The sequence below is a fragment of the Choloepus didactylus genome, chromosome 1 (genome assembly GCF_015220235.1).
Source record: "Choloepus didactylus isolate mChoDid1 chromosome 1, mChoDid1.pri, whole genome shotgun sequence".
NCBI lineage: Eukaryota > Metazoa > Chordata > Mammalia > Pilosa > Megalonychidae > Choloepus > Choloepus didactylus.
The window spans coordinates 156,839,133-156,853,989 of NC_051307.1; the positions used below are offsets into that span (position 1 = coordinate 156,839,133).

The 14,857-nt window shown below is 40.2% G+C and overlaps 1 protein-coding gene across 2 annotated transcripts; it reads right to left on the reverse strand.

The window, feature by feature from the left end:
* Positions 1-235: 235 nt before the first annotated feature.
* On the reverse strand, positions 236-12,549 carry MRPS22 (mitochondrial ribosomal protein S22). 2 transcript variants are annotated; one of them, XM_037843918.1, is made up of 8 exons: positions 12,372-12,549; positions 9,625-9,788; positions 8,363-8,527; positions 6,399-6,542; positions 5,986-6,069; positions 4,665-4,810; positions 1,588-1,696; positions 236-428 (listed from the first exon to the last, which is right to left on the reverse strand). In XM_037843918.1, the coding sequence occupies exons 1-8, from the start codon at positions 12,541-12,543 to the stop codon at positions 333-335; spliced, it is 1,080 nt and encodes a 359-aa protein (XP_037699846.1). In that variant the 5' UTR covers positions 12,544-12,549; the 3' UTR covers positions 236-332. The 2 variants fall into 2 exon arrangements, with proteins under 2 accessions (XP_037699846.1, XP_037699838.1); XM_037843910.1 differs by having other exon boundaries at positions 9,625-9,791.
* Between the last annotated feature and the right edge of the window lie 2,308 nt (positions 12,550-14,857).

A 14,857-nucleotide genomic window follows, 5' to 3' on the forward strand; every position in this document is an offset into this window, starting at 1 on the left:
GGACCTCATTAACTGGGGCTCTGTCTAAATTACCTACTGGCTTATTTGTTAACTCAGAAGGTGTAGTACTTTTTTTTTTAACTATGAATTCATCTAACATGATTAGAGAGATTCATAACTAGACACTGAAATATCTTCAATTATCCACTTGTAGCTTAGGAAAGTAAGGTAACAACAGGTTTTTCTTTGTGATTGATATAGCCACTATCTGGAACTTAAAAAACCTTACAGAGACTATATCTCAGTACCTTTTAATGTTGACATTTAAAAATATTCAGTTCAATATTCACAAAGAGAAATCTTGAATTATAAAGCGAAATTTTACTTTCCTTTCAGGAAGCTGCAGAATGACTAATGAATGCTTCTTGATAAGCCTGCAATGTTAATTCTATATACGGTCCCTTCTGTGCCTCTGTCTTTGCAAAGACCTGTTTAAATTAAAAAAAAAAAAAAGTTTAAAGCACTAGAACATATACTATTTATAGCATTTTCAGTTTTGAGACCTCACTAACATTTCTTTAGTAGCAACGAAAAGTCCCATTTAAAAGATTTCCAAGTTTCACAATAATTTTTCTTCCTTATAAACAATAAACATACTATATGGACAGAAAAACAGTATCCAACTCAGTACAAGCAATACTAATTCTAAGCACCAGAAGTATGGCCATCATCTCGTTTAGCCTGTTTTCAGAAAAAAATTAAGAAAACCTGACATTGCACCTGTTAGATCAAAATGGAAACCATTAGATTCAAAAGAAATTTGGAAATAGCAAACTAATTTTTCACTTTAAAGAATATTTTTTTCCAAAAGCATTTTGCTTTATCTGGCTTATCACAGAAAACCAGACTTAGTCTGTAGTTTCTACTACTTCTAGGATTTTATCAACGGTCATTTTTATCGTTAGTAAACTTTAGCGCTGCTCTTGCAGTAGGCAAAAATATTATGCGGAGAGAAGCCAGTTCCACCAAACTATACCTGTTCTGAACATTAGGAGATGAAATTATACAATAAACTCTCCTCCCCTCCCTCTCTGAAAAAAAAATCACCTTAGCTCTCAACATTTACAGAAAAATCTAAGCCTATGTTTTTGAGAGGTAGGCAGTTTCAAAATGATAACGCAGCTAAGGCTTGGAAACATATAAGCACCATACTCTCCTCCCTCACATTTGTCCATTTCTCCCATGGGAATATGATCACTTCTGAGCCGGGCTTTAAACCCAAGGACAGGAAGCTGCCCTTGGGACATGTGCTGCTTAGTCCTCCTCCCTTTCCTGCTAGTGACTTCACCATCTCAGATGCTGCGCCAGAGAATGAGCAGGCTGCTGCCCCCACTCCTGGCACCTCTGCACTCCAGTGTACCAGCACTACCAGACCTTCGATGCTGCACTTCTCCCCTACACCTACCCCGTCTGTTTCTGTTGTCTGGTCTGAAGAAATACGGGGGCACAAATCACACTGATGTTTTCAAGACCACAAAGTTCCCATATTCACGAATTTTGTTCAGTTACCATTAAATATGACCTACTTCTGAATTCTTCCCAACTCCATTACCAACATAAAACAGCCAGTGGGAGAAAATTCTTTACCTTAATTAAGTTTAATCCCTCCACAGCCTGTTCTTTGGCCTCTTGAGCTGATTGGCCATCCGGATGGATCATGTGATAGAGCTGGACCAAGCTGGTGGCATCATCGACTCTGAGAATGAAAGGGCTCACTGTTATCAAGGGATTATTTTCATTTGCTTCGCAGTCCTATACAAGTGTGTGCAGCCTGAAACTGTAAATTACTTTTCAAACTTTCCTCAGGCCAGATAATTCAAAAATTGTAAAAGCCTTCTGCTTTGTATTTTCAAAAGCATCTTCAAGAAACTTGGCTAATTTAGATCTCCCAACTCTGTGAGTCAGGTAGCACAGGAATCACTGCAGGTGGCACCTAGTTGATCAAAGTGACTACATTCCAAATGTGGCTATATTCTTTTTGGAAATGGCATCATTTTCTCCTAGAAACAGCACTCTAAATAGTAGGTGATTTCACACCAGCTCAACTTCCCCAGATGTAATAGGGTAATCCAACTCAAGAGGGCAGAATTATACCTTCACCCCACAAGAGCAGGAGGTTCATGGACATAGGGATGCTCAAAGTGACCCGCCTTTAGGTGCATGAGCAGTGACATCCGCTAATGAATTTTCAGTGAGTGTCTGAATTAGTGAATAAATGCCTCAGTTGCCCTTACAAGAGGCCTCCTAGGCTCCAAAGTAGGCCATCTAACTATCCATAGGAACCCATTAGTCAAAAACTAGCATCCTAGTGAAGCAAATATGAAATTATGCACATCAGACAGAAGGAAACTCAGGTTCCACTTCAGCAATTTGTCTAAATTTAGTGTCACACAATTACTTATGATAAAGCTAGGAAAAGAATTCAGTTCTTCTGGTCTGTACTTAACTTTTTAGAAACTTATGAACAATTTTTATGACTGTTAAAACTTCCTAGCTTTCCTCATGTCAAACTATCACACCATCTTCTCACACAGTAAATACCTTCCTACCATTTGCACCTAAAAGCTGGGGGCTATGTAAAAATAACTGTTCTGAAATACTCATGCTTTTGAGGCTCTGCTGTGGATGTTTACTTGACTTCTGGCTCTGGGATGGGAGAGTGAACACACCCTAATTCAGTGTTCCTCTAACTAAATCACTCTTTGACCTTCCCTGCTTTCACATTACCTGGGCTGGGGGATAAAGAGTTGGGTGGTAGTGGAAGTAGGTAAAGAATTCCTCAAGCCACGGTTGCCTTAGAGAAATGCTCTGCTTTTTCCCAAGGCCCATCTACCTGAAAGGCCATATCCTAGGAGAACTGATATGGACTCAGAGCTGCTCATATAAGAAGCTTTCCAAGGGGGAAAAAATCCTAAAATGTTCACTACAAATTTGTTGTACTTGTTACAACCTAACAAAGTCCAATAAGCATGGCAACAAAATACCTCCCCAAATAAAAAGTTAAAAGTAATTTCCTTTAAAGCTTAGGCATTTGGCTCTGTAAAGGGCTTAACTGGGTTTCTATATATTAGAATCATGGTTTATGCTGAAGTTTAATGCTTGTGTCTCAATACAAGGTAGCTTCAACCACATCCATATTTGAAATGAAAAGCAAAGTCATTTTATATTTTCAAGATCTGAAAAAGATTATGATTTAGAACCAATTGAACTGAGCATTGCCAAGTTCCAAACAGTGAGGAAATACACGCCCTACTGTCAAGCCTGGGAGTTGCAGCAAGTTCACTGTCCTGTTCAGTATTACCACAGCAAGGTTTTTTTTACATATGTAGAGTAGTAAAAGGTAAGTTACTAAAGCTCCCTCCATTATGCAAATGAACCATTTCAGGTATAATCCTTACATGTGATAATGAATAATACTATCATACCATGGGCTAGTATACCTTGATAAAGAAATTTAATTTCAAAAGATACATTTGTGTTGCCTTTAATTTTTAACATTTATATAATTTTTATAATTGGAATAATTACATTTGGCAAATTCTACAAGCAGAAAATTTGTTTGCAGAAGATGTCACTGCTGATTAATGCACTGAAAGGCAAGTCACTTCTGAGCATCCCCATGACCACCAGCCCCTGCTTATAAGAGATAAAGGTGTATTTCTGTCCTCTAAGTTGAGTTACACTGTCACATGCTGGGGAAGTAGCCTGGCCTGAAATCATCTACCATTAGAATGCTGTTTCTATGAGAAATAACGCTCCATTTCTAAATCTGGGTTGTACTTCTTAGACAATGCCTGTGGAACCCTCTAGTTCCAAATGCTTACCTTGGTATGTATGATTCAGATTACTAGAATATACTCTGTAAGTCAAAAAACCTTTATTTTCCTAACTCTGTGAAGGTAATAGAATCACTAAACCATCTCCTATTTCAGACTTTTGAGTCTAGAGTTTTTTTTGCAAAGTTGACTTTCTTATAGCCATGCTAGTTTCTTGTCATTTTGACCTTCCCAACCCCTCCAATAAAAAGCTCAAAAATTTCTCTTCAGTTTTATAACAAGTTATAAAGTACTTGTATTATTTCTGCTAGGAGCCTGGGAGCACTCCAGCTTGCATGCTAAAATACAACATACATTCTTAGTTTTAAGCTAATTTGAAAAGAAAAAAAAAAAAAACTGATTCTTTCGATGCATTAAAAAATCTTGCAAAAACAAGAGATACCAAAAGCAAAAGTATGTTTATAAACTAAATGACTTTTATTTAAACAAGCCCTAGGAACAGTAAAACCAAAAAAACAATCACCCTGCAAAACTTATTTCCACTTCCTTACATTTCCTGTTTATTTCCCTCTGAGTATTTGGCAAATTCCCTGACACACAGGAGCATCGGATATCCCAGGGATAAGTCAATGTCTGGGGTGTACAGTATGGATCCAAAGTCACTTAACTCTTTCAAGGAATCTAGGCCTGTTCATGCAACTCAAAAGCAAAGACTGAGAAAATTGGGTTATGCCAGAAGCAGCAAACCTACACATACACTCAGGTAAGTAACAGCTTCAGTTTATTACCAGACAATACTCTATCATTGGAAAAACAACATAGCTTAGATACAGAGTTACAGTTAATGGCAATAAGAATTATTCCTTTACTTACTAAGATGATACTTACAAATCTCTCTGAATCTGGTCAATCAGCAGACCATCAATCTTTTTCTTATTTACAAAATACCAAGCCATTCCACCAAAGTGTCTTGTTGAACGCAGAAGATCATATTTTCCACATTTGTCTATATCTTCATAGGTCTGGTGATGAACCTTTCAAAATAAAATGCAACTCTTCAGATACATGAAAATAAAAAAAGTAAGCAGCATTACTTACTATACACTACTTAGCATCAGTGCTGCCCAAGAAAGTATAAGTAAAACCTGATGTACTTACAACCACCTCCACTATCATTAACCAATAGCTATGATTTAGCTAATCATGCACAACCCACCTTAGGTGGGAAGAAAGATCCTATTAAGAAAGAAGAGTTTTCCTAAATGAGAGCAAATCTATACTTTCCCCACTGTGGGGCAAGTTATGCCAAACATTTATAACCCTATTGATTACTTTACAGCCGCCAAGCACTATTAAGCACCAGACTGATCTTTTTAAAGGAGAACTCTGACCAGAGCATTATTCTCTGCTGAATTAAGTCCAGATTCCTCAGCCTAATATCTGAGGTCACGTAGATGTGGCCTCATCCTCCATTCCAGCTTAATCTGAACATATATGTTGCATGTATAAACAAGCAGGGCGACTGGCCATTTCTCAAACATACTTGATTTCCCGCCTAAAACATCTCTCCTCACCCAACTCCATCTTCCCCAATTCCCTGTCCTAGAACCCCACCAAGGAATCTATGAAGCCTTTCCTGAAGCACTTTGTAACCTTCTCTTAGCACCTAACACTTGAAGTCCAAAGGGGATAATTATCTGAATACTATTTAGCACCTTTCCCCACAATTATGTCTGGATGGCTAGGTTTTACACAGTTTATCCAGTACACCCTATCCTACTCATCTTCACATCATCGCCTTAAACAGGATACAATACCTTAAATGTAGAAGGTATTAAATGATTACTAATCAAGTTGAGTTGTAACACATACACATTGTATTCTGGCAAATTTTAGTAAAAAATGTTCCTATATGGTAAAATGAAAAGAGAATGGGTTTTGCCATCAAGCTTGGGTCCCAATCCTACCAGTTACTAGCTGTGCAACTTTCAGCAAGCTACTTAATTCTGTAAGATTAAATTCTCTGATTCTTAACTTAAAGATTATCATGAGGATAAAAGATGTATCTGGTACACATCAGGTACTCAGTACGTAGGTGTTGAGTTATTTCCCTTCTCTTCTTATGTATCACGCTCATTGTGCTAGATATAAAAATCAGATTCATAACCATACTTAAGACCATGCTTTAAAAACTATAAAACATACTCACCTTGATATACTCAGTGGAATCTGGCTCAAACTGGGCAACACAGAGATTGAGGACATCCGCATACCGGTCCTGGCCATACATGGCCTAAAACCACATAGCAGGTTTGGAATTAGATGAGAAGAACATGAACATTCAACACCTGTCCTGCAACACGACAGGGCCGACAATACACATACATACCATATTTGTGCCCATCAAGAGGTATACGGAAACAACATGGGCTTTGTAACTGTCACACCTTGATTCAAATTCCAGCTAAGCCAATTACATAGTATATAACCCAGTTAGGTTCCTCACTAGAAATGTTTATCTGTGCTTATCAAGGCAAAATGCCAAGCAGCACCAGAGTCAACTGATGCAAAAAAAGAAATCACCACCACTAACTCTAGTACATGAAACCAAAGTCACCTTACTCTAAGATTTTCTTCCTTGAAAATTACTGGTGTCAAAATTCTACGACCTTCCTTCGGGAAATAAACTTGTATCATCCGGTCCCGTTCTTCCCAAGAGGCTTTGCGTAGCGTGCCACTTGGTTCTCTGACGACAATAAAACGCTCCTTAAATAGAAAACATAATCAAGGATGAGTGGGTGAGCACTTAATTTTAGTTCCAGTGCCCCAATAAGCACCATTATAAGAATAATTTGCAATCAACATAAAATGCAACTTGGAAATGTAAAATGCAATCACACTTAGATGCCTTCAATGATAATTAAAACCTTAATGACTTGGCAAGGTTTGATACTTCCTTCATTAATCACTTGCTACATGTCTGACAATCAGAAACCTAAAATGAAAGTAAAATACTAATGATGCTAAAGTGTGTTCAATAAATACAATGGGTCAACTAAAAAAAGTTGATTTTACATTTATCTAAATCCATGTCAGAGGAAAGAAGTGCTATAAGACTTTTTTGAATCATTTCATTTCCCCATCCCAAAGTCTCACCTAAACAGGTTTTACTACTTTATGGTCTACATTTAAAGTCCTTGGGAAAAAAGGAACAAACCCAAGGAAGTAGAGGCCTAACTCTTCACCTCTATGATTTCTCATGGCGACATAAATGTGTCAGAGAGACTGACTCACCCTTCTGCCTCTTATCTCTTCACTCTTCCACTGTCAAATCCCAGGCTATGGGAATGGCTTCCTCTGCATTCTGCCCATTGTTTGGACCACTCAATTGGCAACTTACCATGTGCTAAATTCCTGACATCTCTTAGATACTGTTATGTAACTGGAAAGGGGCAGGCACTGTGGGTTATAATTCTTTGCAACACCCAGAGTGACTTACAGTGTCTTGCACATAAAAGATACTTGATACACATCTGATTAATATTTAAATAATCAGATGGTACTGACTCTCAACTTTTCAGAAGTTTAAGAGTCTCTGGGTGTATCTTGAGGATGATATAATTAAAACTTTCATCAAGCACTGTAACTTGAAAAGAAAAAAAAAAATAGCAGATACCAAAATACAACTGTAGTCAAGAGGATTTTTGATAATTTGAGAAACCTGAATTCCACATTCCTTTCTCCATTTCAGGTTATAAAATGTTAACACAACCAGCCTTCACCACACCATAAACAAATATTAAAGCACCCCAAAACATAAGTTCTAATTAAAATGAATTCATTATGTCATGAATGCAGGTGGCAGGTGAACAGACATGGACATGCCCATATGATAAAGATTAATAAGGGGTGATCCTTCTCCCAACCCAGCATTATGTGGTATTCTTTTGACTCTTCTTGCAAAGGCTGAAATAGAAAACTGATAACATATTTTAAAAGTGCCAGAGTATTCTTTTGGAACTGGCAATCAAGGGAAGAGGAGCCAAGGAATAAAAACTACAACAGAAGATGGCATTACTCTATGACAATTATTTGGGAAACATCGGCCACTGTTTCTGTAAATTTTGGAAGTAAAAGTCCTTTGGGAAGGCTAGGGATTCTGGGCACCATCACTGAATTTATACGAAAGAAACACTCCGTCTTCTCAAAAAGCTTCAGCTAAGGAAGTCAGTCTAACTTAGGAAGAATCCTCCTTCTCCCATTGCCTTGAAGATTCTATTCCATTTGTGCTTTGGGGGTGTGCATGTGTGTATGCATGTCTATCTGTAAAGCCCTTGTTCTGTCTCAGTTTGGAACATACTGTGTCTATGATCTGTACAGAAATGGTAAATGATAATGTGGGGTTGCTCTGCATTTCTCTTCCTCCTTATGCTGTATCTTCTTGAATCTTGGTTTGGAAACACCAAAGACAGCCATGTCACTTGATGTTAGCCTTGTCCCTTGGGCCCATCTTCACATGGCATTTCAAACATAGATTAAAAAAAAACAACAACAACATATATCATTTTGCTGTTAGGCATACTCACCCGGTGTGGGATGCTATATGATATATCAGTAAATACGTATTTGACTGTTTCTGTTCCTTCCAAAATCTTATCTTCAGCCAATATGTCATTTATTGGCACTCGCTCTTCCAGAACTGGTGGCATTTTTAATTTTACTTTAGCTGCCTCAACTGCCTGTCTTGTAGCCTAATGAAATAAAATATTTCTTAAGGAAAGCCGCAAGGTTACAGAGCCAAAAAGATCATCTCATAAAAGCAGATAGTAACAAAAAGTCTTACAGGCTGCAAAGAGAAGCTACAGCCAAGAAACAGTGAGTAAAAAGCCAGACTTGGATTCCTGGCCCCTGGCCTTTGCCTCTGTGGTATGGCTGAGACCCCAGCTGCAGGCCCAACTATCAACAGAAAAGCAATGAATGCACCTGAGACAGAGCCAGGCTACAACACCTACTTGAAACAGAATAAAGGACTGCATTTACTAAGCACTTACTATGTGCCAGGTATTGTTCCAAATACTCTGAATGTATTTGGCTTGTTTAATGCCTGCTACTACCCTGTAACCTAGGTGGTGGTGGTATTATTTCCATTTTATGAAAGAGAAAATAGAAGCACACAGATGTTAAGTAAATTGCTAGGTAGTGGCAGCACTGGGATTTGAACCCAGCCAGCTCAACATCAGGGCCCATGCTCTAATTACATTAATTCATGATATATGGTTAACAGTGGTTACCTCTGGTGAGTGAAAAGGGGACTTTCACACTTCATGTGTGTGATACACTACTAGATATTCGAATATTTGCTGTGACTATGAGTTACTCTTGAATTAGAATATGAGAGCAATAATGCTTCAAACATTCACACATCAAAGTGTTTACCAAAAAGCATGCAGTAACCATGGCTACAGAACACTAATACTTCGAGTTGGGCGCTATTTAGCAGGACCTCATGATCTCACCAAACCTTTAGCCCCAAAGCATCACATAGCACTTTTTCTCCAGGTAAGAAGCTGGAGCAGGCAGGAAAAAGGAGGGATGGCCAGGCTGGTTTGGGAGCAGAGAGGAGGCTCTGCTTGGACACCCAGACCTGACCTATGTGCCCCAGCTTGCCTAATTCTGGCCATGCTCCCTGCTCCTCTTTCCCTGCCTGCTCTCAAATTTCTTTTCTCAGTTCCATGCCTGGAACGTCTCCTCACAAGTACCCGTTGAGGAGCATCTTGAGCATCTACAGGAGCCTCTGGAAATACCCCTTAAAGAAAGGTAATCTACCAATATGGCTGCATTTACGTACCTCTTCCAACTGTGCCTGGGTCATTAACTTATAGGTTGGTGGCTTCAGTTCTTGCAAAACTGGTTTAAAAACCTTCTGCAAATTCAAACCTGTCATCTTGATGAGTATGCTTTGGACTTCCTCATCCATAAATGTAGGTTTCTTCATTTCTGAGCTACCAGACTCTGCTAAAATGGATTTTAGTAAATAAGAGGGTGACAAAATTGACAAGCCAACAAAACCTCTAAACAGAAAAGTAAGTTATTGTTAAAGACAATTGGCAAAAAGTCAATCGCAGCAATGCTTAATGCTAATAACTATGAGATTCACTCATTCATTCATTCTTTCATTTAAAATTTACTGAATAGTCACTGTGATGAGACACTCAAAGTCTAGTGCCAGAAGCAACAGGGAAAAAATTAATTAATGTAATGATAATAATGGTTGCTACCATTTTCAATGTCTTCTATATGCCAGGCATTACATATATTTTTCAGGAATGCTTACAACAACCCACAAAATAGTTATTAATATTCCAATTTTATAAATAAGGATGCTGAAGTCTACCCTGCAATAACTAGATATCAAATGATAGAGCCAGGATTTAAACCAAAGTTTGTCTGATTCTAGACCCTAGATCATTTCCCATCTATCATGGTGCATAAGTGCTACATAGAAGGGAAGCCCAGGGGCTTGTGTGATTACAGAGGAAGGAACTAAAGATAGCCTGAGAGCAGGGAAGGGCACGACAGGGTCAGAAAAGGCTTCCTAGGAGCCTGAACAGGGCAGAGAAAAATGGGAAGGAAATTCCAGAGTGAAGGGTTGCAGGTAGAAAAGGGAGGCTGGATCACTGGATGTGATTCTGAAGATGCCATGTAGTATCATGGAAGAACCTTACATAGAAGAGGAAACCTATATCCCTGCTCTGTCTCATGCAGCTCACCTACACCTCACCTGCCTCAGCTCGATTTCCTCTCCCACTGGAAAAAAGAAGAAAAAGCCATTTCTTCCCAGTCACCTCTTCATCTGTTGGTAGCCCTCAGGATTCTAAACTACGTCCTTTATCACCTCCCCACATTCTTGCTGGATGATCTCCTAACCTCCTATGACTTTGTTATCTCTGTCTGCTGGAGCCTCTAAAACCTGAATCACCAGCCAGAAACATCTTCCATCCAGTTGCCCCATCTATATGAACGACCATATTATCAAATCACAATTCATCAACTTTCTCTTCTCTCAAACCTGATTTTTCTACTGTTCTATCTCAGCAGCATCCAGTAGGTCATGCAGACCAGAAACCTCTCAGTCATCCCTGACATCTCCCTTATCCTCCACATCTACTCAATATTAGTAGTAAAGAGAACAGTAATGGTAACCGCTAATATTTATTAGATATTTATTATGTTCCAGTACTCACTGAGCTAAGTATTTTATACAATTTACACATTTAATCCTCACAACAACCTCATGAGATAAACACTATGATTATCCCCCATTTCTCAAAGAAGGACACAGACACAGAACATACTGCCTGTTATACACATAAATCTCTTAAATTCTCCATTTCCCACTGTCATCACCCTAATCAAGGCCAACTTCAGCCTCAACTTCCTATGCAGTCTCCCTGCCTCCATTCTGTCCCCAGTATAGACCACTCACCCGAGAGCAACCAAAGCATTCTTTCCAAAATTTTAATCAAGATCAAAATTCCAAGATTAAAACACACCAATGGCTCCCAATGTCACTTAGAAAAAAGCTAAAGTGGTTTGTTTACTTCTTTGTGCCCCCCACTAAACAGCGTGCTCCCTGAAGGCTAGAACCCTGTCTTATGCTCATCTCTAGCACCCAGGGTGCCTCAAATTCCCAGCACACAGTAGGTGCTCAGCACTACACCCTCTCCTCAGACAAACTCACCCATATCCCCAGTTTCAGTTACCATCTTCACTCAGATATTTCTCAATTTATATCTAACCACAAACCAGAAATCCCCACTTCAATCTTAATTTGACGTGTTCAAAATGGAGTATTTCATTCTGCCTCCCTTTCCCTCTTTCCACCTCATCTCCATCTCCTGCTCCCTTCCCTGAAAAATAAAAAATTAAATTAAATTAAAAATAAAAAAAACTGTGCCTATAATTAATCTTCACCATTTTGGCATAAATGGGACTACCCTCCACTCAACTGCTCAAGTCAGAAACTTGAGAAGCAACCTTGATTTCTCCTTTAAACCCAAATCTAAACCCATCACCAAGTCTTATCAACTCTAACTCCAAAATGGGTTCTCAAACTACCTGTGTTCAGTCTCACTTCTAAACCTTTGCCTATATTGTTCCCTCTGCTTGGAATGCTTCTTGCAAACTGGTTCCATGGTTAACCAAGATAGTTTTGATCGTATTTTCCAGGAGCCTTCCCTGACCTTCCAAGCTAGGTTGGGTGTCCCCCCTATATGCATCTCCCTATCAAAGTCGAGGTCACACTGCACTGCCACTTTCCCACTGGGCCATGATCTCCCTCAGGGAAAAGCCCGTTTCAATCTTAGTTTGCCAAGTCCGCTAGCCTAGCGCGGTGCAAGGATCCGAGCTCAGGCGCTATTGGCGGATTTTAATGAATGAATGAAAAAACACTGTCGAAAACAGATCCTGCAAGTGCAGAAGGGAGTCGGCAGGGTCTAGGACGCCGTGCATGAAGAGCCGGAGGATTCTCTCCAGTCAGAATGAGCTCTAGGTCTCGGAAAAGAGCGTCCCAGAGACGTCAGGTAGGTCACTTACCGGCCTCAGAACCGAGCTGGCGGCATGGCGGCCCTGCTCCGCAGTGTCCGGGAAGCGGCTGGGGCAGTCCTCCGAACCGAAGCCGGACTCGAGAGCGGAAACAGACTCGTTCCGCGCCCCAGGAAACTGTTAGGCAATTCCAGAGCGGCACGCAAGCCCTATAAGTCGCCATGATTATCCCGAGTCCACCTGCGTAGGAAGCGGCTGAGAACAACTTCCGGGTCCCGCTCGGTTCATGCGGCATTCTGGGACATGTAGTCTGAGAGCAGAGACGGTGTAAGCCATGCGGTTGCTGGGCCTTTTATAGATTGTATCTTCCAAATAATTTGTTCACGCTTAGAAGATGTTCATGTCCCTCTCTATACATGGAGCTATAGTTAAGACTTGTATCCTCTTCTGTGTATATATTTTTCCTGAGCCATTTCACTTGTTCCCTTGGTTCTAAATAGCTTATTTCCACTTTTTGCCGAAACCTTTCCTCCCAGTCCCAGGTTTAAATCCAACTGCCTGTCCGACTTCTCAATTCGAACTTCACACGGACCTCCCCCCGCCACCAGATACAACTCCTGATTCCAAGCCCGGATCACCACCTCACACACACACCTTATTCTCTGTCTCAGCACCGCACTCCTTTTCCTCATAGCACTTAACAAAATTTGTTATTATTTTTGCTTATTTATTTTCTTACATATTTTCCTCACCTCGTGAGGGCTATGGCTTTTTCTACATATTTTATTATACTATCACCTAACCTTGTACATCTTTTTGTGCAGCAAACATTTGTTGAATGAATGAATGAATGAATGATTAGCTTATTCTGCTACATTCTTTCCTAACCATCCCAGGTGTGCAGGGCTTATTAGTATTCCCTAGACTGCAAGTTGGTGCCTGTACTGAACACTTACCCAAAGGCCTGGAAAAAGGAGGGTGTTAAGTAAATTCTTGTTTGAATTAGCTGGTCAAGTAGACTTGTCTTCTAACCTCACCTCTGTTCCCCTAGTCCCCTTTAAGAGCTGTTTATGAACTCATTCCCCATTTGGATAGGGGGAGGGAAAGCCCTAGGCTTGGTACTGCCTTCAGGCATGACCTGCTCCTCTGCTTTCTAACACTTCCTCTCACTCCTTTGGGATTACAGATGCTCTCAGGGAGTTGTAGTGGAATGCAAGCAGATGCCTCAAGCCCACAGCCCTTTTTTTAAAATCAACCTGCTGAAAGGGCAGGACTCAGTGGCCATGTTTCTGCTATGAACATGTCCCTGCACACAGCTGATTGAACAATGTATGGACACTTGCTGTATTAGCTCCCTGTGGTTGCTGTTACAAATTACCACAAGTTTGGTGGCTTAAAACAATAGGTATCTGTTCGTTTGCAGTTCTGGAGGTCTGACGTATGAAGTCAGTATCACTAGACTGAAACCAAGGTGTCAGCAGGGCCATGCTCCATTTGGAGGTTCTATGGGAGAATCTGTTCCTTGCCTCTTCCAACTTCTAGTTACTGGAGACACTCCTTGGCTTGTGGCCACATCACTCCAATCTCTGCCTCCATTTTCACATCCCCTTCTCTTCTTCTATCTGTGCCAAATCTGCTCTGCTTCCATCCTATGAAGATGCATTAGATGACATTTAGGACCCACTTTGATAATCCAGGATAATCTCTCCATCACAAAATCTGTAACTTAATTACATCTGCAAACACCCTGTTTCCATATAAAGTAGCATCCACAGGTCCTAGGGATTAGAATATGGATATGTTTTGGGAGGCCATCCTTCACCCTATCTCAGCTGGCCAGGCACCAAACAGAATTTGTCTGAATAATTCAAACTAAGAGATACAGAAACTATAGTAAGTGACAGAAGCTTGAAGTTAATAAATATTTAGAGTTAGGGCTGGAACAGCCTTTTTCATCAATGTACCCACTGATGAGTAAACAGAAAAAGTTGATCTGCAGAAAAAAGCAGGAAAATTGAGCAGATCCTCCCTCCACATACGAGAGACTGTGTGGTCCGAGGAAGAGAGAAATAGAAAAAGGTGCTGCCTTGGCCAGAAACCCTCCCACTTTCCTTTCATTAACTTCCTTTGCTTGGGAGAAGTAACCAAGATTCCAGGATCCAGCTGTAACCTTGGGTAGATCCCCACATCTTTCAGAAACTGGTACCTCACTTGCAAAATGGGTATAAGGAGAGTGCTTACCCTGCAGACTTTGAGGATAATGACTGGTGTTTTCTAAAGGGGGTGGGAGAAGGTCATGTGGCAGCAAGTTGGGGGCTTTCTGAAGAAGGACTTCAGAGGAAAAGTTTGAGACAGTTATATATTTTATCAGTTAAGGGTCTCTGTTGCTTGCAACAGAAGTCTTCCTGACTAAAACAGAAATGGGAGTGACTGGAAAGATTTGAAAGCTCACAGAGTTAAAGAAAAGGTTGACTAGCCAAGCCTCAGGAAGAACTTGAAGGAGGAGAGCTCAGGGGACCCAGAGGCAGGAACTCATG

Bases quoted from the DNA above. Each gene is read 5' to 3' on its own strand.
- MRPS22 (XM_037843910.1), bottom strand. From the start codon at position 12,543: ATGGCGACTTATAGGGCTTGCGTGCCGCTCTGGAATTGCCTAACAGTT. The intron at 6,070-6,398 runs GTAAGGTGACTT...ATGTGGTTTTAG, and splicing joins TCAAGGAAGAAAATCTTAGA to GCCATGTATGGCCAGGACCG. The intron at 429-1,587 runs GTAAAGAATTTT...TAATTTAAACAG, and splicing joins AGGGATTAAACTTAATTAAG to GTCTTTGCAAAGACAGAGGC.